The following is a 27995-nucleotide window of genomic DNA, read 5'->3' as shown; positions in this document are numbered from 1 at the left end:
TTTTGGAGACTAAGATTGAACTTTTTGGACTGAGCTCCAGGCGCTAACCAAACACAGTATACACACCCAAACACACCCAAAACACACCATACCTACTGTGAAGCATGGTGGGGGCAACATTATGTTTTGGGGATGTTTCTCTTCAGCGGGGACTGGGCAATTGGTCAGGATAGAAAGGAAAATGGATGCTGCCAAGTACACCCAAATTCTTGAGGAAAACCTGCGTCCCTCTCCTAGACAGCTGAGGATGGGGAGGTCATTCACCTTCCAACACGACAATAATCCTAAACATACTGCCAAAAGAACAAAGCAGTGGCCTAAGGATAGGATGGTGAATATCCTTGAGTGGCAAAGTCAGAGCCCTGACTTAAATCCTATAGAAAATCTGTGGATTGACTTGAAGAGAGCAGTCCATTGCCATTCCCTACAGAATTTGACTAAATTTGAACATTTCTGCATGGAAAATGGGGCAAATATTCCCCTATCTAGGTGTGCAAAGCTAAAATAGAGACATATCCAAACAGATTGATGGCTGTAATGAAAGCAAAAGGAAGCTTTACAAAGTATTAAGTCAGGGGTATGATGACTTTTCCAACCCTGTTATTCTAGTTTTTAATGTTTTATTAATTTTCAGAACTGCTGACTTTTTTTTCATTATTTTGATGTTGTACAGCTAAATTTGTTAATAAAACTGGAAAAGATTTTTTTAAAAATGGGTTTTGATTTCAGGCTGTAAGACAAAAAAAGTAACTATTTCAAAAGGGTATGATGACTTTCTATAGGCACTGTAGGAGTGGCGATTAAGATATTCATTGTTTAAAAAATAATTGTGGAATTTTATACCCTGCAAAATCATGATTACTACATTTACCAATAATGGCCTTAAATTGTGCTAAGTTGATTCACTACTCGTATTAACTAAAGTAGACGCCCTGTTCTAAGGAAGACCGTAACAAGCTGCCTGAAATAAGAGTGGTCCTCGGCTGCTGTGAGCCGCTCCTCTGCTGCAGAAGCTCACCATGCAGGCCTCCATAAGCGCAGTGTGCATCTCGTCTGTCTTGTGCTCCTGGTCCGCCCCAGCCTCCAGTAAGAAGCGCACCATGTCAAGATGGCCTACCGGACAGACAGAGAAACAGCAGATACATCAATGCAATGCTACCTACTTTAAGATAACTGCAATCACCAGCACGTCACCAATAGTCACTGATGCAGGCATCTGTTCACAAGATTTTGTAATTGTAATTGATTTATTTCAATGGAGACAATGTACAAAAAAACATTATTATGCAGACCTGCCAACCATGAGACATTTTTGAGTAGCACCTCGAGCTGAGGTGAAAAAAGAAAATCCCTCACATCGGCCTGCAAACTGAATCTTTTACAGCAGTTCAATAATGTTGAAAGACCTATGAAAACCATTTATGTTGACAGAGAATGATGTGGATATGTTCATCATATCATATTTTTTATTATCGTTACTTTCCCCTTATATGTGGTCTCTGTTCAAGCATGCTGTGTTGCTTAGCAGCTAGGCCTACGCCAAGAATGTCGCTATCTGCCATGGACTTGACTTGTCTGTTGTGCTGGTCTTATGTCTGTCTTGATGTCTGTGCCTACAGGAACGCTGTGCGAGTACGCTGCTCTGTCTGGCACCTGCCTATATTGTGTTTGTAATTGTCTCTGTATTTTGTTTTTATTTCATTTTGTAAAGTGACCTTGGGTGTCTTGAAAAGCGCTTTATGAATGAAATTCATTATTATTATCATTATTATTATTAGATATTTCTGTTGTAAAAAAATACATCTGTTCCTCATGTTATGACGACATATGTGACCCTGCATGGCGAAAGCAGTCGCTTTGGGTAAAATTTTCAAAATTGAGTTATTGTGCTCACATGAACAGCCATAAAACTAAGCTTTCCAACGATATGTATATCGAGGGTATTTTGAAAAACAAATCGCTAATATAACTGCATTCAAAGTTGACATGGTTCTCCGATATCATATGCCAGAAAAGGAGAAATTCTCCTTTTTAAGCGGCGTGGACAATGGGAATGACTGCTAATATGTTGAATCTTCACCGGGTTTAAGCATCAAAGCGTATGTTTTTCCGTGAAATTTGTTCACGATATGAAAGTGTAGACTGTATACTGTTGAATTAAGCGATAACGTGAAATTCAACATTTTAGCCCAAACGTTTGTTTATCGTGGATTTTCTCAATATAGCATCGAGCGCAAAGCGACTGGCTTTGCTTTGCAGGGTCACATATTTGATTCACCTAAATGTATAACAGTATATCTCCTTCAGATGGTGGTGTCTTCCTGCCATCTGAGAGGCTGCAATGATTACATGAATTACTAAAGCGCACAATCTCCGCCTGGAAACCTATTATTTGTTTTCGCTTAATTTTGTGCTAATAATCAAGAAGAATGATCTACAGTTAAGCCCAAAATTATTAGCCCCCCTTATGAATTCAGACATAATCCTTTGTTAAGACATGAAAATGATCATTTCCAAAAATGTGCCTAGTTTATATGATTACAGAAGCGCAAAGACAGTATGCCCGCAAAGTTTGATGATCATTGTTTACTCATGCTCTGATTTGTGACAAGAAAAGCAAGAATTGACATGTTCAAAATTATTAGCCCCCAGACCATTAATAGTCAATAGTGTAGCCTTTCTTTGCTTCAACTGACAACAACTTCTTTGAATAGTCTTTTACTAGGTTGGCACATATCTCTTAAGCACTCTTTAGCTCCAGCTCGTCCAAACTGCATGGTTTTCTTGTATGGACTCCTTGCTTTAAGCACGTGCCACAGATTCTCAATGGGGTTGAGGTCTGGTCTCTGTGTAGGCTATTCCAGCACCTTGATTTTGGTATCCTTTAGGGTGTTTTAGACCACTTTTCACTATGCTTTGGGTTATTATCATGCTGAAGGACCTGGTGGTGACCTAAGCCTAGACTAAGAGCAGGCGTCTTGATGTTATCCCTCAAAAGGTCAACATCATCTTTCTTTTTCATGATCCTATGCACCCAAACAAGGCTCCCTGTGCCTGAGACAGCAAAACAGCCCCATAACCTGATGCTCCTACCACCATGCTGCACTGTGGGAACTGTATTTTTATGGTTGTAGGCCTTCCCTTTTTTCGCCAAACATAGGCAACATCCATGTGCCCAAACAGCTCCAGTTTAATGTCATCAGACCAAAGGACAGTTTTCCAAAACTCATTTTTAGCTTTTAAATGTGCATGGGCAAAGTTCAGTCTGACTTTGAAGCGCCCCTTTTGGTGTAATGGGGTTTTTCTCAGCCGATGACCTTGGAGGCCTCCACAATAAAAATCCCTCGCTACTGTCTTCCACAAGACTTTAACCCCAGAGGTCTCAAGGTCAGCAACTATCATTTTGGCGGATGTGCAGGGTTGCTTGCTAACATCCCTGATGATTTTTCTCTCTAGATTGAGATATTTAGCATTTTCATCCACACTTAGGTTTGTTATGCACAAACTTGGAACTCTTTGTACTTTGTAATGATGCCTTGCACGGCTGTTCTACAGACTGTGAAGCATCTAGAGATTACAGTATAGCCTTTCTCCATATTATAGGCCTCAATTGCTGCGTTTACATGAGAGCTTTAATTCCGAATAAAACCAAGTTAAATCGGAATAAAAGTTAATTCCGCTTTAAAAGAGACCATGTAAACCCTTATTCCGCTTGAAAATGATTATTCCGAATTAAACTTAATTCCGATTTAAGTGGTTGGTTTATTCCGATGTTAAAGCGGAATTAACTCCCCTCCTTGATCATGTAAACCTTTATTCCGATTAAAAGTTTATTCCGTTTGTTTGGCGCATGCTCGTACAAGGAGGAAGAAGAAGCGCATGCTCGTTTCATGGTTAATTCGGCTCCGTCTTCTTCCCCCCTTCTCCGACAGTCTTCTCCTCCTCAGCTAGCAAACGTGAAGCTTGACAATATTCTCGAGCTGCTGGCTAAATAGTAGGCCTATTATCAGAGTTACAGTGAAACCCGTTTTCATTATGTTATTGTCCATGCTGTAACGTTAACCCGAGATGACAAAAAAGTTGCTAGCCAGCTAAAGTTTGTTTTCTTCCGGTAGACCTTATTAGGCTACGTTCATGCGCCGCCTGTCCAATCGGAACCCTTCCCGACCCCCAGACGTTCAGCAGAATACAATAAAGCGTAATTAACGTATGTTCCATGTAAACGCCAATTCGGAATTATTATTTCCATGTAAACTCGAAGGAGAATATTTTAATTCCGATCTATTTAATTCTGAATAAACTAATTCAGAATTAAAAACATCATGTAAACGTGGCCAATGATGTTCTTTCTGAGGTCCAGACAGATTTCCTTTATCTTCAGCATGCCTGTAAAGGCAGTCCCCTCTCAGACAGGTGTTCAAGTGCCTGTAGGCCTGTTCCTTGAAGTCTTTAGGTAAACAATCAATGCTGGTTGGGTGTTCAGGTGTTGTCTGGACATTAACTAACTGCAAAGGTGTGGCTTGAAAGGTGACAGGTTGGTCGTGTGTGTTTAAAAGCAAAAAAATCACATGGGGGCTAATAATTTTGACCACTCCACTTTTCACACAATTTGAGATTAAGCATTCCTAATAATATATTAGCACTCCAAAATGCACCAGATTCTACATAATAACACTGGCGAATGTTTGACTTTTAAAATTTGATCAGGGATGAAAAATTTAGGGAGAACCCTGGCATGAAATAGATTTGCTGGAGATTCTAATGCGCGTGCTCCACGGAGCTTTACGGAGAAGTTATAGTCCAGCTCATTTTTACGTGGTTAAGAAAAAAATTGTACCAGCGTACTTTCATGCGAAAATCCTTGGTTGCAACGCAAAATGTGTACAGGTTGGCAGGTTGGTAAATGCATTGTGCCATGTTGTAGCAAATTTGCAAATTGCTACATTGATGGGCAAAAGGGTCTCCGACTCACCTTTGTAGCAGGCCAGGGTGAGGGCACTCTCCTTGAATTCGTTGGAGTGAGTGTTGATGCCAGCCCCATACTCCAGCAGCACGCGTGCCACCTCTACGTGACCCGCGCTGGCAGCCTCCATCAGCGGCGTGTGGCCGTTCTCGTTGTGGTCCTCGATGTTAGCGCCTTCCTTCAGCAGCACCTTCACCACATCAACAAAGCCACCCGCGCTGGCATACGTCAGGGCTGTGTTGCCTGTAGAAATCCAGGGGCAAATATTAACACCCGATTGCACCCAATAAATCAGAAACGGGGTGTGCTTTCACTTCAGAAAGAAGAATGAAGAAAAGCAATGCATTCCCATGTAAAGCCCGCCCTCATGTATTAGCTTCATAGCTGAAGAAATCTTGCTGAATCAATGTATAAACTTTAAATAGGTGAGAAGTGATGGTAATTCCTTCACTCATTAGTATGGTTATTCTCTCCTCAGTAGCCCCACAACATTTGGTGAGGTACATAGCACTCAGGTTTTGCACAGTGCCACATGCAAAGATTACCACATCTAATTTGAATTGCTATAAAACTGTTTGTGTATTGTGAAAAATATTTTCAAGTAAAATGTGTGTGATTTTGTTGACCATATTTATAGGTTTTTTAAGTGTGTCACTAATAACTTTTAAAGGGGATCAGAATTTTCACACAAACTCTTTAAATATCAATTCTATTTTAAAATAATGATTTTTTTTTTTTTTTTTAAATGCACAAATTAGTACATACAATAAATCTGACTTATTTGTGGTCCTTGAATCACTGTGGTCCTAAGTTCTTGTTACAAATGCATGTAGACCACAATGACCTGAAGATCAACTATTGGTAGCAGCTAATGGCCTGACTGTTGCCATGGAAGTTTGAAGGTTAGCTACTTGGGCTAAGTGAAAATGGCACTTTTTAAAAAATAATGACAATATGGCATCATATGGGTTGCAAAATTGTAGGAATTTTCAACATTTTAAACTATCCATGGGAATATGTGGGAATTAATGGGAATAAACTGGATTTTTTTAATAACAGAGGATCTAAAGGTAGCTAAAAAACATCTTGCAGCATAATATTACTTAATACAACCTAATCAAATGGAAATTCAGTTGAATTTCTGCCCTGCACATATCGTGAGCTGAGAATTATAAGGTTCTATCTCCATTTTGGTCGAAATTGAGTTTTTGACATCATCTGATCCATTAGGTGCTTATTAATGCCTGTGTGGTGTTATTTTTGTAAAAAAAAAAAAAAAAAGTCAATTATTAGCAAAATAAAAAAGTACTACAGTACAGTTTTGCTAGCTATGTAAAACTTTGATGCTCAATATCTCAGAACTACCCTAAACGGAGATAGAACCTTATAATTCTAAGCTCACGATATGTCAATCACATGCACACAGCAATCAGCTGTGTACATCAGGCTACTAGACATATAGGAAACATTGTGCGTTCATGCACGATTTTTCCTACTGAAATAGTCATTGTCAGTGTTTTCGTGTGGGAGTAACTGGTTGGAAACTGTTTACAATTGCGAACAGAGTTGCCCAGTTCTGGTGTTGTTATCACTCAAATGGGAGTATGCAATTTTGCATAAGCTCTAATGGAATGGTAATAACCATAATAAAGTTACCCGTCTGGAATATTTCCAAAATTCCCCAGCTTAACTTCGGAAACGGAATGGAAAATTTCCGGAAAGTTACCGGAAAATTTATGCAACCCTAGTTAAGATGCACCTTTGTCTCCAGCATGTTGAAAAACCAACAAGGATTTCCCTCATCGTATCAGTGTCAATAGCCCTTTTTCAATTAAAAAGTTAATTCAATTAAAAAACGATGCGCATCAAAAGTTAGTGCGACACATGTGAACCATCTAGCGCAGTAGAAATATGCACATTAACAGGGCTCTGATGACATAATTTTGATTCGCTAGAATTGTTCTTTTGAATGGAAAACCGTTTTAGTACTTATTGTATCGCTCAAAATTACATCAACTTATGAGTTAATTCGCTTGAAAATCTTATGGAAAAAGGGCTTATGTCTTAATAATAACCTTGTTAAGTTGTAATTGCTATGCAAGACACATTTGTGCACATAGACACACTGTGCACAGTAGCCCTTCTGCCTTAACACACGGACATCTTTGTAAATTTAATTTCAAAATCCCTTGCTTTTTCATTTCGGAACCATTAGGAACTCCTTCCATTTCCTGTCCATCTACTGTAGCTCAGTGTTGAGCAACACTAGCCTAATACCCATGGACAGTAATGCTACCACTGCTGTTGACCTGAAAGTTTACTTCTTCTAGTCTACACCTAGACATCACACATTCTTCTGAATAGACTGTTCAGGATCAGTTGGTGAGTGTGTGATGTGCGTTGTTCACGTTGTTACTGAGAAGGAGGGAGAGGGGGCAAGTGACGGAGATAGGGGCATGAAACGCCAAAGCAAGTGTTGCCACTTAAAAATAATGACTGAAATACAAAATATCTGCGATACACATTGTCTGTCATTCAATAATCTAATTGTTAGCCTTTACTAACAATCAGAGATAATCATTGGTCGTTTACAAAATGCCCTCAAAGATGTTCCTGTGATTGGTCCGACCGATTTTTAGCCCTTTTATATGGGAGATGGGCCAAACGGATATGCCAGGGTAAATGAAATTAGCTCTTTATGTCTGGTTCCCAGGCGACAACAACAGAGTTTTCACCCTTTTTTGCTTCTGTGCTACTGGACACAGACAAGCGGTCATGAGGACAGGAATCTTTTTGAAAAGGCAAAAATGAAAAATCAGCACTCCCACAACACTCTGGCATCACACAGACAAGGTTTTATAGAGGCAATACATCAAATGGCTGGCAAAAAATAATAATCATAATCATAATAATTATAAAAAGCCTGTAGATGTGTACCTGTAGATGACTGTGCGTTGACGTCAGCCCCGTGCACCAGTAGTAGTTTGACTATGTCCACATAGCCGCCGCTGGCCGCTGCCATCAGAGGGGTTATGTCGCCTTTAATGCCCCGGTCCTCTACATTGGCATGCATGGCCAAGAGCACCTGTGGACAGAGCAGGCAAAGATCAGAAGAGCAATGACCAGGCATTTTACACAACAAAAGGAGAAGATCATAAAGATGCAACAGGCTCTACGTATGAATGCAGTTGCTTATTCTAATTATTTACTGTGGTCTGAACTCACTACGCTGTCAGAAAATCTGAGAGATCACCTGAAATACCATCTTTCTGAACTCTCCTAAGCTGAATAATATCAACAATTCACATACACACGTCCACACAAACCCATGACATTGAGTGTTGATGTAGCTCCACCCGACACAAACACACATAATTACCTGTGCAAGTTCATAGTAGCCAGCCGAGCAGGCGAGACACAGAAGGCTCTCGCCCTCCTCCGTGTGCTCGTTGACGCTGCGCCCCTCGTCCAGGAGCTTGCGCACGGCGTTGACGTCCCCATCTGAGCAGGCCTCAGCTAAGCTCCGGCTGAAAACAACCAGACTGCTACCATTACTGCCTCAGTGATGTGACAGACACCAACAGAAATACAAACACACAACAGCCACCTATATGCAACATAAGCCAAGAAATAAACCCCTTATACGTTACCAATTCTGACAAAGATGTTTCTGTTTCTTTTCAATTTAGCAAGTAAAATGTATTTCAAATACAAATAAAGCCTACTGCATACTACGAAGCACATCAATGCAAGAAATATCTTGAAGTTGAAGTGAGCTTGAATAAAAAAAAATCTAGATGAAACTACAATTGAGCCCTCTATTCATCAACCCCCATAAGCTAAACAGAACACATGAGTTCTGTCCACTGGGTTCTCCACCAAAAATGCTCTCATCTTCTCATGTAGCAAAGATCATGTGCTCTCGCTGACTTCATAGCTAGTGGACAAGGGCTGTACTGCTGCTGTGTGGTGGTGGGGTGTTGTGGCCAGGGTGCAGGGGATCCATACTTGTCTGGTTGACCGGCGTTGAGCGTGTTCTCGGCCCGCATCCGCGTGAGGGCAGCCGCCGCCTCATCCAGTGCGCAGCTCACGGATGATGTCAGACGCCGCAACACCTCGGGATCTGCAAAGGCTTTACCATCCGCAGTCGAGAGTTTACCAATGCCTGCCGAGGCCAGGGGTTCCACACACGCATGCAGAGACACAAAGCACACAGGCAGAGGGAGCCGAGTCAGCAATCAAACACAATCCAGGAGTTAGTGGCAGCCTTCAAATACACACTCCCATGTGCACACACACCAAAAATAACACTTGTTTTGGTTAATAGATTTGAAGTCTAAACAAGCATCACAGCTGTTGAACTTGAATTTAGCATGCAAATCCACCTTAACAACTTCATACTAAAACATGTTATTGAAACAGGACTGCAGTGCACATGATAATGACGCTCCACGACATGTGGACTGTCAATACAAAGGAATTTGGATGCTATATTAAATGTACTGTACAGTTACAAAGCCGTGTTTTAGGTACACATTTTATGCAATTCTTTCACGAGTTACAAGGATGTTTATTTGTCACATGCATAGATAACTAATGCAAAGAATGCAGTGAAATCGCCTATTGTGCATGTGGGGGGGGTGATGCCTTGTGTGATGTCTTGGGTGGAGTGGACAGTTAAAATAAAAAAAAGGGGGGGGGGGAGGAGTAATAAAAGTTGGTAAACATTTAACTGCAATTTATATTACGTATTACTGACACACAAAATATACTTATTGACCGAGTCCATTATGTCTGTGCACTCAAAATGACATAATAATCCAAAACCAAAATCAGTAATCCAAACCTGTTGTCCAATTAAGCCTAACTGAACAATGGGTTAAGCGTTGGGGATTATAATGTATAGTCCATACATTGGGTATGTGACTTCTGGTCTCTTTAGATATGCTACACTATAAAGAGCTTACACATCTCTCTCTCTCTCTTGACTGTCGCATGCTTGGGTATATGTCATGACTGTGGCTGCCAAACAAAGTCTCCGACTGTCTTCGTTAACGTCCTGTGTCAAGTGAGGTTAACATGAGAGCCCTTGCCAGTGGCTACACCCTTGTAAGCATGTAGTCAAGTCACATAGGCCAACTCATAATGGAAGGACCCATCTTTATTTCTCGCCTTCACTGTTGCAGCTGAAAGGCTCTTACAAGCAAAGAATATGTGTCAGAAAATCTAAGCATATCTTATACTATATTTTACTCTACTTTCAACAATGTCTACATCATCTGCCACTAACTGAAATATATCTTCGGTAATGGAGATCTCATGGTACACAAAATAACAATTTGTGATGTTCCATTTATGTGCCATACGGAAATGTTTATACAAGTGTGTGTTCCCAAGTCAGTAGTGCGTAACAGTTCAAAGTCTAATTTGTGAAGAGTAAAAACAAAAACATCTGGTGTGACCAAAAACATCCTGTTGGATAAACTTTACTTAGAATGACTGGTATATGGCCCAGTTATACATGAACTCATGACAGTAGACACGGTCGCAGTGGAACTTTTTTCCTCAATGAATTTTAAATGAGGTCAAAAAACTGAATTGGTCAGAGGCAAGCATAGAGGAATGCGGTGCTGCACGAGACTCCTGTACTGTATGTGTGTGTCCATTTCTTTGCACTCCTACACACAGAATGCCCTTTCTGCTGACCTAAATAGGACCTTTCCTGCAAGAAAGGGCCATGGCTGCCTCCATAACATACGACTGGGGGGGGGGGGGGGGGCAGTTAACTTCAACAATAAGGATACAGTGGTTGCGATTGTCACAACTGTATTCGTCTAGTTAAAAAAGGGTCAGGTTCAAGAGAGGAAGTGATCATGCTGATCACTGACACTTTAAATGCACGCATGTGGAAAATGGGGAGTTGACCACCTTGTACCAGTGACCTTGACTGAAGAAAAACAAACAATATCCCATGGACCAAAACAAAAGATAGAGCCTGGGGTGCAACTGCAAAGTTTAACTTTCCGGAAGTCCTTGAACACATTGACAAATCGTTTTTTCCTCCAAATCACTCTTTCTCCTCTACCCGTTTAGTATTTGTAGGGTAAATAGACGTATAAAAGCCTGAAGACATTTAAATATTGCGCTGTAGAAGCTCTGTGCAAGATGGCTTTAATACGATCCAAACCCATGAGGTGTCAATGTTTTATGAATCAACAGAGGACCTGGATGTCCTTGTGAGAGGATCTTGCCACACAATGCTTCACGTTCTGTTATGTAAACCAGCCCAGCGCAATAACAGAGGTTAGTGAGAATGTACGTCCTCCAAATACGAGCCAAAAGATTTGGAGCAGTCATCACTGGGCCGCCCGTATTGTGTTAGTTCCCTCACACTGAGAGTAATGGGACTATTCTCTGCTCACGGCTCCTTTCTCGGGCCTTCAAAAAATGAAATTACTACTATCCAGATCCCATCCAAGATCACGGATTTAACTAAATTATGACCACAATCAGGGACGTCAATGTGTAATTAGAATACTTTCATCCTCAAAATGCGGACTGGTGTTCATGATGTAATGCCATGGCTAGGATAGGCTCCCAATGAGGTCTCATGTGATACTGTGATTTCATCCAGGTTGCTCCTGAGCAGTTCCTCAGGACTTGTTGCGGTGACACCAATATCAGTTTCCCAAGAACTGGAAGCCAGTAATCCACATGAGGAATGGTACTCTGGTTTATGGCATGTAATCAATACATGCTAGATTCATGTTAGCTGTACTCGACATTCTTTGTCCCAATTCACAATGCATGCACCATGAATGCAACACTCTTTTCAGATTAGGCACCTTTCCACAGCATGATCTTAAAGGACTTTGAAGTGGCTTGAACGTTTGTAGGAAACATATTTTTGGGTGGTCAAATATTGCAGTTGTGGGAAGTTTACATGGCTTTAACTGTTCCCATGAATGTTTTGTCGCGGCCAGACGCACATTCGACTTTTGCTTTAATAACTCCTGAACAGTTTTGTTCAGATCTGAAAATGTGACTGTGCTTAACAGAGGACAGATTTAGATTGCTAGTGACAAAATATTTCAGTGTGGTACAATGTGTTAGTAAAGGACGTTAATTAAATGCTTCATTTGGAGCAGAGTTGCGTTCTGTATGCCATCCTCATACATTTTCGTATATTTTGCTTACACAGGCATTACGGCTTTTAAAGACTGCTAATGCAGGATTGACAATGGGCGTGACTTATGAGTTGGACCAATCAATGTAGACCTAGCTCACTAAGGGTTTGAATGCAAACAAAATACCCTGCCCTGAGGGAAGAGCTGAAAGAGTTACAGAAATTGCAGTCAGAGGAACTTAATAATCCCTGATTCCATCCTGTTCGAATGCGGAAAACAAGGGGTTCTAGGAACGTGATGTTAAAAATGGCGTTGGCTGGCTATTGTGCTTGACCAATCAAGATGTACGACGTCAATCATGTTTTCATGGAAAAGCAGGGAAAACACCCTACCCCGAAGCAGAAGCTAAAATAGCTATAGAAACTGCAGTCATAGGATCTACGAACCAGTTCCATACAAGTCCCTACAGTGCGATTATACATGTTCCTGCGATTTTTTTAAATGGCGCTGCTAGTTTTCTTCAACTCACGTTGCATTTAACCAATAAACTTCGAGCATTACTGCAAGCCTCGCCCAGCAGTTGGGCCTACACCACGCTCAAGCATTCTCTCATACCTGCAGCCTCCAGCAGGGCCTCCAAGCGAGCCTGTGTCTCTGGGTCCACCGTCCGCAGGTCTACACCATCTGTAGCGCTGGACAGGAGCAGCTCAGACGCCGTCTTCATGATGGGATTGTCCAGGTCTTCCTGGTCCAGGATGAAAGACTCCACCTAAGGGACCAAGACAGAGTGGGTTCAAATTCTAGACCCAAATCAAAACCACAGCTGTGGGCATCGACTCATTGTCTTGTGCTCTTAAAGTGTGTCATTAAAACAAGCTGATCATCTCTTGTATTTGTAATACCTATGTAGTCATCAAACCAATTGCGCAAATAGGTTGTTGCTAAACTGTGAGGTTTGGCTATTTAGCCATTTTGAGTTTGGTTATTATTTTTGCAGTCTGCATATGGGTTACCAAGCATGGTGAGGCCTGAAGGGAGCCCGGAAGCCTGCCGGAATTTGCCAAATGCCTTAACCACCGTTTCCAGTTAGTATTTTGTATTTATTGCACTTCCAAATAGTTTACATCTTATCTTAATGCGGAATCTAAACATATTGCTTCTCAAGCAGCAGCAATTTTGTCGTAAACAAAAACAGGCATGCACATGTGATATAGATAACTGCTTCACAATTGCCCATCAGTCCATCATCGTATGATCAAAGCAAAGCAAAATGCCAAACCTTCAAACAGGCAGAGGATCAACTACCCAGGGTTCCCACCCAAAGTGAAATGTAAAATTCCATGACTTTTTCCTGACAAAACAATCACTGAATTTCCATTACCTGCTACTATATAATGAAGGGGACAATATACCGTCCAAAGATGTCAGAACAGTCACGTAGCATTCAAGAACCTCTTTTTAGAGCGAGAGATGAATAAATGGGTATTGAATAAACAAAGTTGGACAAACCACAACTATGCCATATATACACCAATTCTGAGTGGAAATATATTTGGAATAATGTATTTTGGGAACTAAATGTCTATTTCCTGGTATTCCATGACATTGCCCCCAAAATAATACAATTCCCAGAGTTTCCATGTATGGAATAGACAAAATTCCATGATATTCCAAAAATGCAATGACCTGTGGGAATCCTGAATATCTATGTGTTAGTTAGTTAATTGATTCCCAAGAGTACCCAGAAATGTAGTGTAATTACAAGTTCAGAATTAGCAAACTGCAGTAGACAGGTTCCATATGCGGTCCCACATATATACTGTACTCTGTTAGGTTTTAATTTAAATGGCTAAAATGTTACTAGAATGTAACAAAGAACCTGTGTATTGCTTTTCTAACATCCTCTTCTTTTGAAGACAAAGGTAGTTAATGTCTACAAGGATAAGACTCTGGTCTCAGGTCTGTGCAATCAAACTCTGAAAATGGTCATGGCAAAAAACATAACCTGGTTACGAAGCATTCAATTATTGAGGTAAGGACATACCCAACCAATTTAGACAATAATCTGCCTGTCATTCATTGGTGCACGCCAAGGCAGGGCACGTGCAGGAAGACGGACAACAATACTGGGATCAATTTACCTGGTTGCCAAATTCTGAAACACCTTACTTCTGGGAAAAACCTTTCTTAACGCAAAAAAATCCACATCTTCAACGTAATCTGGTTACTAAGGCTGCACGATTTAGGGAAAATACTGAATAGCGATTATTCTGACGGATATCATAATTTGCAGATTTGCAGAATTTGCAATAACATTTCTGAATGTCAAAGGATTGGTTCAGTTCAATATTCCAAATGTCTCTTGAATTTGTGCCACCCCTGACTGGCGAGCACACCCAGTGCACAAAAAGCACAGCAACCCTGACTGGCATATTCAAGGATGAAATGAATACAAGTCAGAAATGTGACAAAATCAACTCTGCATGATTTCTAGCTTTGTGATTAGGCCATTGTGTTGGTTCATATTGCAATAACACATAGAAATAACACCAGGTAGGGATGCCTGTCAGATTAGGATGTAGTTTGCTATCTGAATGATACAATGATACATGTATTAATATATCATCATCAGTGGAAGGCTTGCACACCAATAAAGAGCATAAGGTATATATTTCAACCCTAAAATAAGATGGGCTTCTCCTCTTTGTCTTGGTTGTGTCTGCCATGTGTCCAGTAGAGACATGAAGACTGGGGCGTGGTGAGCTCTGTGGGGAGGTAGTGACCAGAAGTGACCCTTGCAGCATGAAACAGGGAAAACAGCACAAAGCACATTGAATACACATGCCTCTCCATTGGTCTTCTGACCATTTGACAGCTGTGTCAAATAACCAAGGTCGAGAACATGTCAAACCATACGCACACAACATAGTCAAACCTCTTTAGAAACTGGGCTACAAATTAATTGGCCAAACTTAAAGTTTATTTATAGAACACCACTGACTTCTTAGTACAAAAACATCTCTCTCTGGACAAACTATTTTCATGTAATGTAGCTAACTGTCATTATTGACAATGTACAAAACTACTTGAATAATATGTGACAATTGCGTCCTACGGTATGAGCTAGTCTGAGACTGCAGAACGCCAGGTCTTTTTCCTTGTGTTACAATCTTGCTGATGTAACACGGTCATGCCAATATCAATTACCTGCTTGTTTTACATGAATAGGTTTTTTTCCCAACAGTCTATTTATCCGTGCTGGAACGAGCGAGGGCAACTGCTAATGGAGGGCAGAAATGTGGAGGGACATGAATGTAAAGAATGCAGTGCACAATGACCTGTGGGAACTGTAGTCCAGCAACAGCCCTGCAGAGCAACAATGAGCAGGATCCTCTCCCAGTTAATGAACTACAGTTCCCAGGATCAAATCCGCCTTGAGAGCAGGAAAGGCCTGGAAAAGCATTCACCTAATCCTGGACCTCAAATTTTAGCTTTGGCCTAGAGCAGTGAGCTCTTGGCAGGGATAATACTTAACAAAAGCCTCTGCAATGGCTGTTCCTGAAGGCCTCTTACAGAAGCTGTAAATGTCTTAAGGAAAATAAAGATATTCTTAAAAATAAAAAAAAGAAATAAAAAAGTAATAGAGAAAGACTAGTATCTGAAACCCTGACGTTTCAGGGGTACTGTCAAAGCTGGCAGCTGTCACTTGTGGCAGACAGCAACTGAGAGAAACAGGACAACTGCAACGGCCTCTACAAGCAATTCAGGCCATATCTGAAACATCCACTCATTCAATGAATAGGCCATATGGTGGTTATTCTGTTTAAATGTACAGCACTATACAGTTCCACAGGAACGAGCGTCTAATTTCTAATAACATTTGTCTAAATCCACTTATAAGGGAGCAAGATGTTCACGTACCAAATCTATTCACATTGTTCACCATAAAGAGCTCTTTCCAGACTGATTCTGAAATGATTGGCATAACAAGAGAAGAATCACAAAGAAATGTGCATCTAATGTTTCTTTAGCTTTTAACTAGTGACATGACTAACAGCAGCTGTGCAGTGATTAAGCTTGAAAATATATTTTTTACCTGTTAAATCTAATGTTTATATTGATCAAGTCCTGACTCAATAACCTCATCTGTACTATCGGACTTGAAGCCAGTGATTGTACACGTCCAGTCGTCCACGCTTCTAAATAATAAATAAAATGGTGTACTTTGAAATCTGACATCATATTATTCAATATTATTAATTTAAAACAATGAGGTCATAGCTGCAAATGCAGCGCTCAACTTTTATTTCCTTACTTGACTGGCCGATAGAGCACTAAAGCCAGATGCAAGCAGGAGGACAAATGTGAACAGCAAGACCTACAGTAAGAAGAGAACATCCCTGGAAGATGTTCTTCTGCATCCCATCACAGATTTTGACTCAGTACAGTGGAACTAACAGCAAGCTCATTCTCCAAGATCCTGCAGACCTTTGACAAGCTTTTGGTCATGAATCTGTTGCCTCAATATTCCTCAACTACTGATGCTCTGAATGATGTTTCACTCATCACTGGCATATGGAAAATAAATGTCTGATCTGAACTTACCATGAATCACTGGTGACAGTCTCCATCTTAACATGACAATATATGTTTGAAGTGAGTGAGACAATTCAATCATTAAGCATGTTAATCTTACTGATTTAAGAGCAAGATTCTGCTGTCGATGCTTCTAGGAATGACTGATTAATTATGTAGCAGGTCTTATGAGCTTTATTTGTAACCGCCCTCTATATTGTGACTCACACGGAGGTGAGAGGGAGCGAGGGGAACCATGCCAGTCCCACCGACTACAAGTGAAGGCGCTTTTAAAGGACGTGACTTACAGATGACGTATTACACCTTGTGTACCGTTTCGGGGACCCTACGCGCTGCCATTTTTCCCTTGAGGTGAAAAATTCCGGAAGGCACCTTTAACCCCCAATATTACGTTTAAATGACAGACACAGAATCATTTCGACTTCTTCTAGCTCGTGTGGGTGATAGAGTAGAACACGCTGCAAATAAACCATTCCAGTTATCCAAATACAGTGTTATTGATGACGAGACTCTGCTGACAGCAACTGCTTTACTCTCGATACTTTCAGACATAATGTAACATTAGGATCATGAATGACCAGCTTGTATTATTTAGGCACGCAGCTAATAAACACAGCCAATGTTAAAAGTGTCGAGAAAGAGACAAGTGTCATCTTCAGCTACACCTAATTAAACTCACTGTCAAACCCCTTGTAATGGTTAGACTGCAATAATAAGAGCCTACGTCGTTTCCAAAATAGTATATGCTGCCGCATGAAAATCGCTGCAAAGTTGAAAATGAGTACGAGACTTGGGCATTGGCGCTGCCATTGCTAGCCACCCAGTCTTAGGCCCAGATCTCAGCCTACGCCGCATAAATAAAACATAACATCGATCAGTTGTGAAAAAAATGCCATCGTCTGGCGAGATTGACTTCAATTAATCGTACTTATTGATGGTTTACGTGTGTGTTGTTACACTATAAGGGATTCAGCTGGTTACTTCATACGTATTTTTATCGGCCAGTGAATGCTGGCTAGTTAGCTAACTAGCTAGCTGTCTAGCTACTAATGCCGCTGTGGGCTCGTTCGCTAGCATTCTAGCTAAAGATGGCTCTTAGCTTACCTCAGAAACCTCGTCCTCGTCGCTGCCGGACCCAGGTCCAGATGAGAGCACTGCAGCCGCTGCTAATTTAAAATCCAGTCTGTCTGCACTAGGCCCACCGGGCTCGTTAAACAAGCGCACTTTCTTTCCTCCAACACCAATACCTATTCCCCCAAGTCCGACTCCTGGTGTTGCTCCTACCCCCATCCCTACCGCTGGGGACCGTGGAGTCACCGAGTCAATCTCGTCCTCAAAGCCGTCCGTCAGCATAGCCGTCCCGGCTAATGCATCCTGCATACTTGTCAGAACAATACGTAGATAGGTAAAGATATTAATCAGGTAATCTATCGTTTGATATATAGTTTGAATTAATGTATATTCACTTCAGGAAATCGAAAAACTCTCCTGAAGCGAGAGTAGAGGCATATCTTTCTCCCCCAGCCATTAACTTTCTAACAACCTACCCTGTCTTCGAGAAGCCCCACCTTTGAAGAATTTTAGCCAATGCAATTGGCTGAACTACTGTGACCCTACACGTTGGTTGGTTTATATCATTGACAATCATGTAAAACCTTGAAGAGAAAGTTAGGTTTACCAGTATCACGAGGCTTTGCGACTTAACGTCATGCTATCCAACTGCTAATGATGGCTAGCACGAATTGCGAAATACTCCCCATGCGGTTGCACCCATGTACAGTTAAATAAACTGGTGGCCTCCTACGACTGTGCTTTTATATGATAGAAAACAGCATACAGACATTAAAGGCAATCAGCGGCGAAATATATTACGTTACCCTGAAATCATTACTGATGCTAGCTAACATTTAGCAGGTCAAGAACATGTAAGTAAGCTATCATTCTAAAAAGCTGGTTAACGTCAAACAGTGTAATGTTATGATATGATTCTATGACGTACAGAATATTGCTGTTTATGTGGTGAAAAAGCAAAAACAAAAATCACTGATAATCAAGATCAACTCAATTAAAAGAGAATTATGATTTAGCCAATACATCAAGACACCAAAGTAAATAACTTTGCGCAGTTAATGTCAGGTAACGTTAGCTATGACAAACAACAACATCTGTGCTGGGCGGTGTCAGCATAGCACTGTGAAATATGTATGACTGACACATTGATTTAATAACAATGGCTCTATCACTTAAATATTTACATATCCAGCGTAGAGGATGTTTATTCTGAGGATGTGCCATAACACTCAATAAACACTTTATATTTTGATAACTTAGGGCACGTTAATATGGGTTATATACAACCTATATTCACATGGTAATTCATGTTATGTTTATCCAAAAGACATGGTTTTGCCTGGAAAACAATAATAGGCAAACGCCTTGCGGGAAAGTGCTGATCTCGGAACAGTCTAGCAAATTAACCTAGCAGCGTGAGAAACTGCAAAACTTGACTGCAGCCGCGGGGCGGAGCTTCTCACTTCTCGCGAGCTGCCATACAGTGTGTTATCTCTGGCTTTTTTAGACACGCCGCCGACGCAGCAAGAGCATTCTTTCACTGAAAATCACTAGGTAACGTTAATAATAAATATGCTGTCTTTACTGCTGAACATAAGCTTGATAACTAAAAGTAACTTTCATAAAGTGTTCGTTAAAGTTACATCCGCAAAAAATACCATCGCTGGTTAAAGTATAGCATAGAATCGTAATGTCAAGGCCTGTCTTTGTTAGCTAGCTGCTAGCCTTGTTAACACTGTCTATGGTTAACACCGGCTAGGCACTTTAGCTAGACATTACTGTCTCGTCTGCATGATTGAAGTTACCTCTACTAAATAGAGGGTTTATTTCTATGTAATTGTCTTTGTTGGTCGTTTGTCTTGGAGTGGTCATTTGCTTTTTGCAATGAAGTAACCCGATTCTAGGTCATTTGGATCGTCACGTTAACACAACGTTGACGTTTAGCATGGCGCTTTGTAGGCTGTCGTTATTTAGCCAAAGGATAGTAGAGTATCGTACGCTCTCACTGTTTTCTTAATTCAAGTTAACAAATTAACATTAAAATAGTCTTTGTTATTGAATGGTGTAAAGACATCGGAGGCCTTAACGTTAGCTATTTCCGTGGTTAATCCACATTAACGTAAACATTTAACGTAGCCGCTTTTGTTGCTTCTAAGTTTCTAACGTTACGTTACCGGCCAGTGCTATCCCAAGCGTTGTCATATTTTCTTTCTTATTTTATGAGACCATCAAGGGAATGTTAAACCATAAACGTTATTCTGCAAGGAGCGGCCCTGAAACATTGATCAATCAGGCATAGCATCACATCTCCGTTTATTCTGTGTCATGTATGTTGATAGTAATTCTATGCATTTCTTTCATGAAGGCTTGGTCAGAATATGGCAGATGGTGAGGGATATGTCGTCCGTGTACGAGGTCTACCCTGGTCTTGTTCAGTGGATGAAGTTCAGCGTTTTTTCTCTGGTAAAACAACTTATCTTGATGTATAATAAACGTAAAGATAATTGCTTGTGGTGGTTAGGTTGCTTGACTAGTCAAAAGATGGCAGCTGTTCGTTTCTTTGCAAAATAACTCAAACATACAATCCTCTATGTAATCCTCTTGTTGCATGCTCCATGCATCCTGTCATGTACAGTGGGGAGAAAATGTATTTGATACCATACTAAAGTTGCCTAAAAAGAAACATATAGAATCATCATTTGACAATAAATCTTAATGTTTGATGATCATTGAGCTCAATCCAAATCAAACAGGCTAATAGGCCTACTGGAAAAAGCACCATGCCAATCTCTAGCGATGGTGAAGGGTATGTGATGATGTGGGGCTATTTTAATTCCAAAGGCCAAGGGAACTTTATCAGGATGCATAATATCCTGGATCCATGAAATAGCTGGCCTTTAAAAATAAAAATCTGCCTGCCCCTATGTCAACCCTATGTGTTAAATTCCCATAGGGTTACATAGGGGGTCAAATACTTCCTTCCCCTAGCATTTAAGGAAACATTTATTTATTTACGATACAATCTTCAATAACAGAGAAAATTGGTGTCCTTGGCGGTATGCTTTTTACTCATTTTTGAATGAAGGCATTAAGATCAATTGTCAAATGATGATTTTATATTCCTGTTTTAGCATGGTATCAAATACATGTGCTCCCCACTGTATGTTGTCCCGTCCCCCATAATCACGTTTTTCTATGGCCGGAAACCCATTGCAAAGTGACACGTTGTTGGGCCATTTACTTGTGGAGTTCAGATGGTGAACTTGAATCCCAAATTATGTACAGCACATTTCAGCTTTTCCTGAAAGAACCTTTGTAGTATTTGTCAGTTCAAATATCTCTTGATTGATCATTCCTTTCCACCACTCTCTCCCTAAGAAGAATGCAAAATAGCAAGCAATGGCAGCAGCATCCACTTTACATATACAAGAGAAGGACGACCCAGTGGAGAGGCCTTTGTGGAGTTTGATTCAGAGGAAGATTTGAAAATAGCCGTCAAGAAAGACAGAGAAACAATGGGCCACAGATATGTGGAAGGTTTGTATGAGCAATGTTGATCCATGGTCCTTTTCCATGAACAGTGTTGACTTTCACAAGAACCAGTGTTGCAAGAATAATAATGACCACAGATTTGACATACATATACACACTTCATGCATATCTGATATCAATGTAATTATGGACGTGTGTGTGTGTTTCTCCAGTGTTCAAATCCAATAATGTAGAAATGGACTGGGTCCTGAAGCACACCGGGCCTAACTGTCCAGAGACTGCAGGAGATGGCCTGGTGAGACTGAGGGGTCTTCCCTTCGGATGCAGCAAAGAAGAAATTGTTCAGTTTTTTGCAGGTACTAATTCACTTGCTCCCTTTCCACTCCCTGTTCATTCATAAATCTGTCTGTAGGAGAGGTGCCTGAGGTCTTCCGTTTATGTGTGCATGAGTGAGTGAGTGAAACTAAAGGTCCTCCATAGTAGTTTAAAGCAGTTTTGGAACGTTTAATTTATTTTTACATTTATGGACACTTTTTCTTTTGTTGTTTTTTTGTTGTTTTAAATCCCCAGAATCGCATTTGGGGAAAAAATATTTTGTAAGCCTTTTAGATGTGTTTTTCCACAGCACATTATACTTTTGCTCATTTACACAGAAGCTTTATTGTCTTGTAATGTGCTTTTAAGACCTGTGTATTGGATAATGGTAACAAATGATTCAGTACCCTTTAGAAAAGAAAGCAAACCTTCCTCAATCCACTGCACCATCTTCACAAAAAAAGATGAATTTCTAAAAAGCGTCACCACATTAGTGCTGAAATAATTTTAAGACCAGTAACGTCCTCTTGGACAGGGTCTTCTCTTCAGTGTAATTGGCAATTAGCACTCCTATTTCTCTCAAAGCATAAATGATATCTGGTCCATTTATATGGGTCTGTGTATGATTCGTTCATTTGTTTTTTTTTTTTCATTTGTTCATTTAAAACCAACAGTAATGGCAATAAAAATGCACTTATTTTTTTATACCAGGTTCTAAAGCCAAATTGAAAAGTAATAAATTAATATTGTCATTTTCCGATTTTGCACTCAAAATGAAAATCGACACATTGGATAACAAGACAAGCTCTCATATTCCTTAATTTGTTTTGTTAACTTGCAAGAACACAATAGGCCTACAAAAAAGCTCACATCTTTGAGATCTGTTATCTGGCGATTTTTCCTATAGGAAATAATATGGGGATTTTTAATTATCACACCCGTTAAACTCTCACAGGGACGAAAAAGTCTTCAATGCCAAACTTTTGGCTGAACATATTTGTGTCCTCTTCCATCGAGTGGATACTGTGATCTCCAGCACGTGAAGGTGGCACACTTTGATTTTTGCTACCCCAAAGCTAACTTGCTAACTAACTTAATGACAAGTTGCTTGTTAAGTAAAAAATCTCAAGATACCGGATCTCCTTATATGGACAAAGATGGTAGCTTTTTTTTGTAGGCGAACTTCAGAGGTCTATTGGCGTGACCCAGAAGGCACTGTTGTCCTCAAATAGAAAGCATAGCCGACAACGTTAATTTACCCAATTATCTTTATTTTCGGGAGTCAGTTGGTTTACTCATTCAATGTTGTTTAATGCTGTGTCCACACATGCTTGGGTATAGAAACAGAGATTGTTCCTTCATATTGCAAATTAATTCCATCCACACGGTTGCGCAAAAACAGCTGTAACACGTCAATCAAAGATGTGGCCAATATTATCCACTAGGTGGCATCAAGTATAGCATCAAGAATTAACTGCAATGATGGCAATCCACTTGAAACATGAAACCCTTCGATTTACATAATTAACGTTCATATTAGCCTACTGTCTATGGCCAGGCAAGTCTGAAATGATAATCTTAGCAATTTCCACACGTAGTCAGGTTTTTGTTTTAAATGATTTTATGCGCTTTAGCCTCTCACCCACACGATAACTCAAAAAAGAGAGGGGGGGGGGGGGGGGTTAAAAAATTGTGTCCTGGCAACTAAACAAGATGAACGAAGTTAGCACTGTTATCCAATTTGTCCATTTTCGTTTTGAGTATGAAATTGGAAAATGAGAAAAAAAACGACTATCTGTGTTTTTCATTTTGGTTTTAGAAACAGATATAGAAAAAAAATGTTTTTTAATTGTTGGTTTTAAAGAGAAAATCAAATGAACGAGTCATACACAGTCCCAAGTGCATTTTAGTTTTATTTGATTGTTGGTTTTAAATGGAAAAAACGAATGAACGAATCATACATGGACCTATATGCACTTGTACAATTTGCACTCTCATCTGGTATGTATGTGATTTTCATAAAACATTTATTTCTTTTTGTTGAAATGGAAAACAAACATCCATAGAAACACTAACTTTTTTTTGTTTTGTGAATGGGCATGTGATTTAATGTCCCCAACTGGGGTTATTTGTCCTTGGGTTGAAGGGTTGGAAATCGTGCCAAATGGGATAACATTGCCGGTGGACTTCCAGGGGAGGAGTACGGGGGAGGCCTTCGTGCAGTTTGCTTCACAGGATATAGCTGAAAAGGCTCTAAAGAAACACAAGGAAAGAATAGGGCACAGGTGGGGATGGTTGGTTGGTTGGTTGGTTGGCTGGATAAGTTGCTTTTCTTATGGTGTACACCTAACAATGATCTACAATACCAAGAGCACACATTCAGACCTCCACATGCATGATGAGACCTACACACAAACACTCACACACTTCATTTTGGGAGGATGAGGCCTACTTCTCAAAATGCTGCAGGCCCATATTTTCTAAACTGCTGAGCAGTAATGATTTTCTAAAAATCTAAATATGGTCAACTGGACATTTACAGGTTTAGGCATTTAAGGACCTTAAAAGATTAAATGAGGAGGGGGGGAGGAGAATCTTTGTTTTCTTGCCATTTGGTTTCAAACCATTTTTAGGCTATACTGTGTGTTAGGATTGCATGCTAGAAAACACTAGCATGTTTAAAATAGCTTCGGTGTTGCTAATTCCTAAGCACTATATAACATGATGAGGACACCGTTTCGGTAATAACATTCCATTGCATTGGATTGAAGTAAAATGCTATGCTTGGAGGTGCAAAAGCTATAAGGCTATTTCGACTACCCCTTCATAGACAGCTGGCCAAATGCTTTTATGTACTATTCGTCCACAAAGTCTTGTCTAGGAATGTGAGTGATAATGTTAACAAAGAAGGGCCTTCCAAAACCAAACTGACAATTGAATGAACACTCGCTCAGCACTAAAATACAGACAAGTAGGGAACAACCAACTTGTTGCAGATAAGGAGGAGTTGGAGCATACACGTCACAGGTAATCTTCTGGTAGCCATGTTGGACCAGTTTTTTCCCCTTTTCAATCTGCACAATCTCATTGTTTTATGCTCAACATATGAGGATGTCAAGGACACCATGCACGGCCATGATGTTTTGCAAAACTAGGTTCTTTTCCGGTGACCATAAGAAAAGTCCTGTAATTCATTTTAGTTTTCTTTTTGTTAAGGTTTCCTTCATTTTTCATTTATTTATTGGACTTCTAATTCTAACTAAAGTAGCTCATGTGGCTGTTCATTATTGAAGTTGCTCGACTGGTCTCGGTAGTATCACCAAGTGTACCCTTTCTTTTGGCGAGTACATGTGAATGCATTTTCCTTCTGTGTGAATGCCTAGTGGTGTTTGGAAGAGGACCCTGGGTTTCCAACACAATCTTGATATGCCCTCAGGTACATTGAGATCTTCAAGAGCAGCCGTGCGGAGGTGCGGACGCACTATGAGCCTCAGCGTAAGCCCATGGGCATGCAGCGCCCCGGGCCCTACGACCGGCCAGGCGTGGGCCGCGGCTACAACAGTCTGGGCCGCGGAGGCTCCTTTGACCGCATGCGCCGTGGAGGATACGGAGGAGGTGAGTGTGGGGGTTTGACCTCGGAGTCCCAACATGAGCGGTGTGCTAATACACCGCATTGGCGAAACAAATAGGGCACCACCTGGATTTAACTAAGCAAATTGGTAAAAAGCCTCCCTGTGGGGCCAGTGCTATGATCTTGGGTTGCTGCAGTTGGTCAAGTCTAGTTTTAGCAATGTTATGTGCTCAAAGAATGAGGTCCACTGACTATCTGAGTATACTGAATGACCAGGGTTTTTTTTCTTCCCTGATGGCATGGGCATATTCCAAGACAACGATGCCAGGATTCATTGGGCTCAAATTGAAAGAGTGGTTCAGCATGAGACATCATTTTCACACATGGATTGGCCACTACAGAGTCCAGACCTTAACCCCATTGAGAATCTTAGGGCTGTGCTATAGAGAAGACTGCAGTGGTCTGAATCTCCTGTCATCAACAAAAGATCTTAGCAAAAAATAAATGCAACGTTGGACTTAAATAAATGTTGTGACATTGCAGACGCTTGTAGAAACCTTGCCACAGTGAATGTGTGCCATAATCAGAGCTAAAGGCGGTCCAACAAAATATTAAGACTGTGACCTTTTTTTTGGCCAGGCAGTGTATGGGTCTAGTGAGGTGAAGGCACACGGTGGCCTTCGTATTGTGTTTACTTGGCAGGATGTTGACTGTTGTGAAGTTGATGAACAACAACTGTGTCCATCAATCGGGGAAACCGTTCTCTTGCAGGTGTGTCAGATGGCCGGTACGGTGATGGCGGCTCTTCGTTTCAGAGCACGACAGGCCACTGTGTTCACATGAGGGGACTTCCCTACAGAGCCACTGAGACAGACATCTATAATGTGAGTTCACTTGTTTTGAACACCATCTACAACTCTGGGAGACTTCTGACTTCATGAGACACCCTCTTACTGTAGATGATTGTAAAGCTGAGAAACAAGTGTTTCATATGTTCACCTCATGTTTCACATGTCCGCCAAAAGACACTCAAACTGACAAACCGCTTCTTTTCAGTTCTTCTCGCCACTGAATCCTGTTCGGGTCCACATAGAGATCGGACCAGACGGCCGGGTCACTGGTGAAGCAGACGTAGAATTTGCCACGCATGAGGATGCAGTAGCCGCCATGTCCAAGGACAAAGCCAACATGCGTGAGTGGAACATCCTTTTGGGATGCATGTTATTGTGACCCACTTCAATTAACATATGGAAGTCCTGGAGGTCTTTAAAATGTATGAATGACCACCAAGAGACCCAAAGGTGGTAAATTAACTTGAGTGTCTCCTCGTACGTGTCCAACAGAGCATCGCTATGTAGAACTATTCCTGAACTCAACAGCAGGGGGCAGCAATGGTGGTTATGGCAGCCAGATGATGGGAGCGATGGGTAAGTGTCTCCACCTAAGCCATTGGTAAATCTGTTTTAATAGAGCAAACTGAGCTGACACCAGCCCCAGTAAGAAGCATTTATGGAGGGCATATCCAGGTAAGGACATTTTTCCAACAAAAAGATGCAGATGGAGATGTATACTTTGGGTGACTATGCAAGGATGTTATTCAGCGTATTAGTATTACTGTCCAAAGTTTCTGAAAATGGCAGTCAGGAGCAAGCAGTGTTACCATACAGTACAGACTCTGCCCCATTCCCCCCAAAAAGAAGTAACCACTTGACATTCTCCCCAGCCAACCAGTCATCCTACGGGTCCAGCAGTCAGCAGCTAGGCTCTGGCTACAGTGGAGGCTACAGCAGTCAGAACAGTATGGGAGGCTACAGAGACTACAGTGAGTGTCAGCTCTGTTTTGTGGGGGGATCCACCAGCCAGTTGTTCCGCTTGCCATCCAGTTCTTATAGCCAATCCTGACAAAAACACTACAATATGGATTTGCAGTATCTTTTTTTCCCTTGCACAATAGAGTGAAAGTGTGACAGAATGACTAATTCAGCTGTGTGACAACTGTGGAGGGATGATCCCACTGGAGGAGAGGGGAGATGGAGTCTCCTCACAGGATGCTGAGCATGCTGGTGTCTAACTGGACTTCTCTTCCTTTTGCCAGGTAATCAGGGCGGGATGAACAGCAGTTACTATGGTGGCGGTAGCCGTGGCTCCATGGGCATGAATGGCCTGAACAGCGGTATGAGCATGGGGGCAGGGTGGGGGATGTAGCACTTTTTTCTCCCCCACTCACCTGTCAGTGCTGGGTCGCACCAGGGAATTTCCCACAATGGCGGGACTGTCATCTGAGATCCAAGTCTCTTCATTTTTGGTGGCAATGGCCAATTTTGGCCTAAGGTTGACATGTTACATGTTTTGTTGACTGTGTTGGAAGGCTACAACACATTGTGGTTGAGAAGAGGAATGCTTTGTCTAAGGACTTGTGTACAGTTTCATGTAAATTTAACCCATCTATGTAATGGTGTCCTCCTTATCCTAGTTGCTCATGTAGTTACTTAAAACAGTATTACAGCTGGTTTAATGAGAAACCTTTAGCATTTCCTGGCGCGTATGACCATACATTCTTTTTCCTGTTTCTAGTCAACATAGCTGAATTTGGTTAAGGTTTACAATCTAAGTCAACTTGAGCAGTTTTATAGTATGAGAGGGTTAGTTTTTAAGTATTTGTTTGGAGAACTTTGGAAGGGAAAGTGTAAGTGATAAAACTTAGTTAAGATTAAAAAAAACAAAAAAAACAGGTTTTAAGTGTATTCTTGTTTCTTGTCTTTCCTGTTCATTTTTTCTATGTCCTCCATAGTGTTGTCATTCTCCATTATGATACACTGCACAAATAAAAAGTTGCAAAAACATTTGAAGTCATGGAACT

At 40.9% G+C, this 27995-nt stretch overlaps 2 protein-coding genes across 11 annotated transcripts in view; one reads left to right on the top strand and one right to left on the bottom strand.

Moving 5' to 3' along the window:
- Positions 1 to 18214, bottom strand: part of LOC134068353 (ankyrin repeat and KH domain-containing protein 1-like) — a 39655-nt gene extending 21441 nt beyond the window's left edge. For 2 of the 6 annotated variants that reach the window (XM_062523893.1, XM_062523895.1), the window contains exons 1-7: positions 17791 to 18214; positions 12706 to 12859; positions 8972 to 9128; positions 8343 to 8505; positions 7901 to 8048; positions 4973 to 5206; positions 1019 to 1113 (exon numbers count right to left, since the gene is read on the bottom strand). In XM_062523893.1, the coding sequence (XP_062379877.1) occupies positions 1019 to 1113; positions 4973 to 5206; positions 7901 to 8048; positions 8343 to 8505; positions 8972 to 9128; positions 12706 to 12859; positions 17791 to 18066 (1227 nt within the window). In that variant the 5' untranslated portion in view covers positions 18067 to 18214. The remainder of the gene's footprint in view (positions 1 to 1018; positions 1114 to 4972; positions 5207 to 7900; positions 8049 to 8342; positions 8506 to 8971; positions 9129 to 12705; positions 12860 to 17790) is intronic. The other 4 variants (XM_062523894.1, XM_062523898.1, XM_062523896.1 and 1 more) reach the window with 3 other exon arrangements.
- A 252-nt stretch (positions 18215 to 18466) lies between these two features.
- Positions 18467 to 27978, top strand: LOC134068355 (heterogeneous nuclear ribonucleoprotein H-like). 5 transcript variants are annotated; one of them, XM_062523900.1, is made up of 11 exons: positions 18467 to 18611; positions 20123 to 20220; positions 21139 to 21294; positions 21462 to 21605; positions 23711 to 23849; positions 25001 to 25179; positions 25907 to 26019; positions 26192 to 26327; positions 26479 to 26562; positions 26859 to 26957; positions 27231 to 27978. In XM_062523900.1, coding segments are annotated over exons 1-11 (1260 nt in total). In that variant the 5' UTR covers positions 18467 to 18609; the 3' UTR covers positions 27341 to 27978. The 5 variants fall into 5 exon arrangements, with proteins under 5 accessions (XP_062379884.1, XP_062379883.1, XP_062379888.1 ...); XM_062523899.1 differs by having other exon boundaries at positions 21136 to 21294; XM_062523903.1 differs by lacking the exon at positions 18467 to 18611 and adding an exon at positions 19228 to 19311.
- The last annotated feature ends 17 nt before the right edge of the window (positions 27979 to 27995 follow it).

This window comes from Sardina pilchardus, chromosome 21 (genome assembly GCF_963854185.1).
Source record: "Sardina pilchardus chromosome 21, fSarPil1.1, whole genome shotgun sequence".
Lineage (NCBI taxonomy): Eukaryota > Metazoa > Chordata > Actinopteri > Clupeiformes > Clupeidae > Sardina > Sardina pilchardus.
The sequence above is the reverse complement of the archived record's forward strand: the minus strand, read 5'-3'. Positions and strand labels throughout refer to the sequence as shown.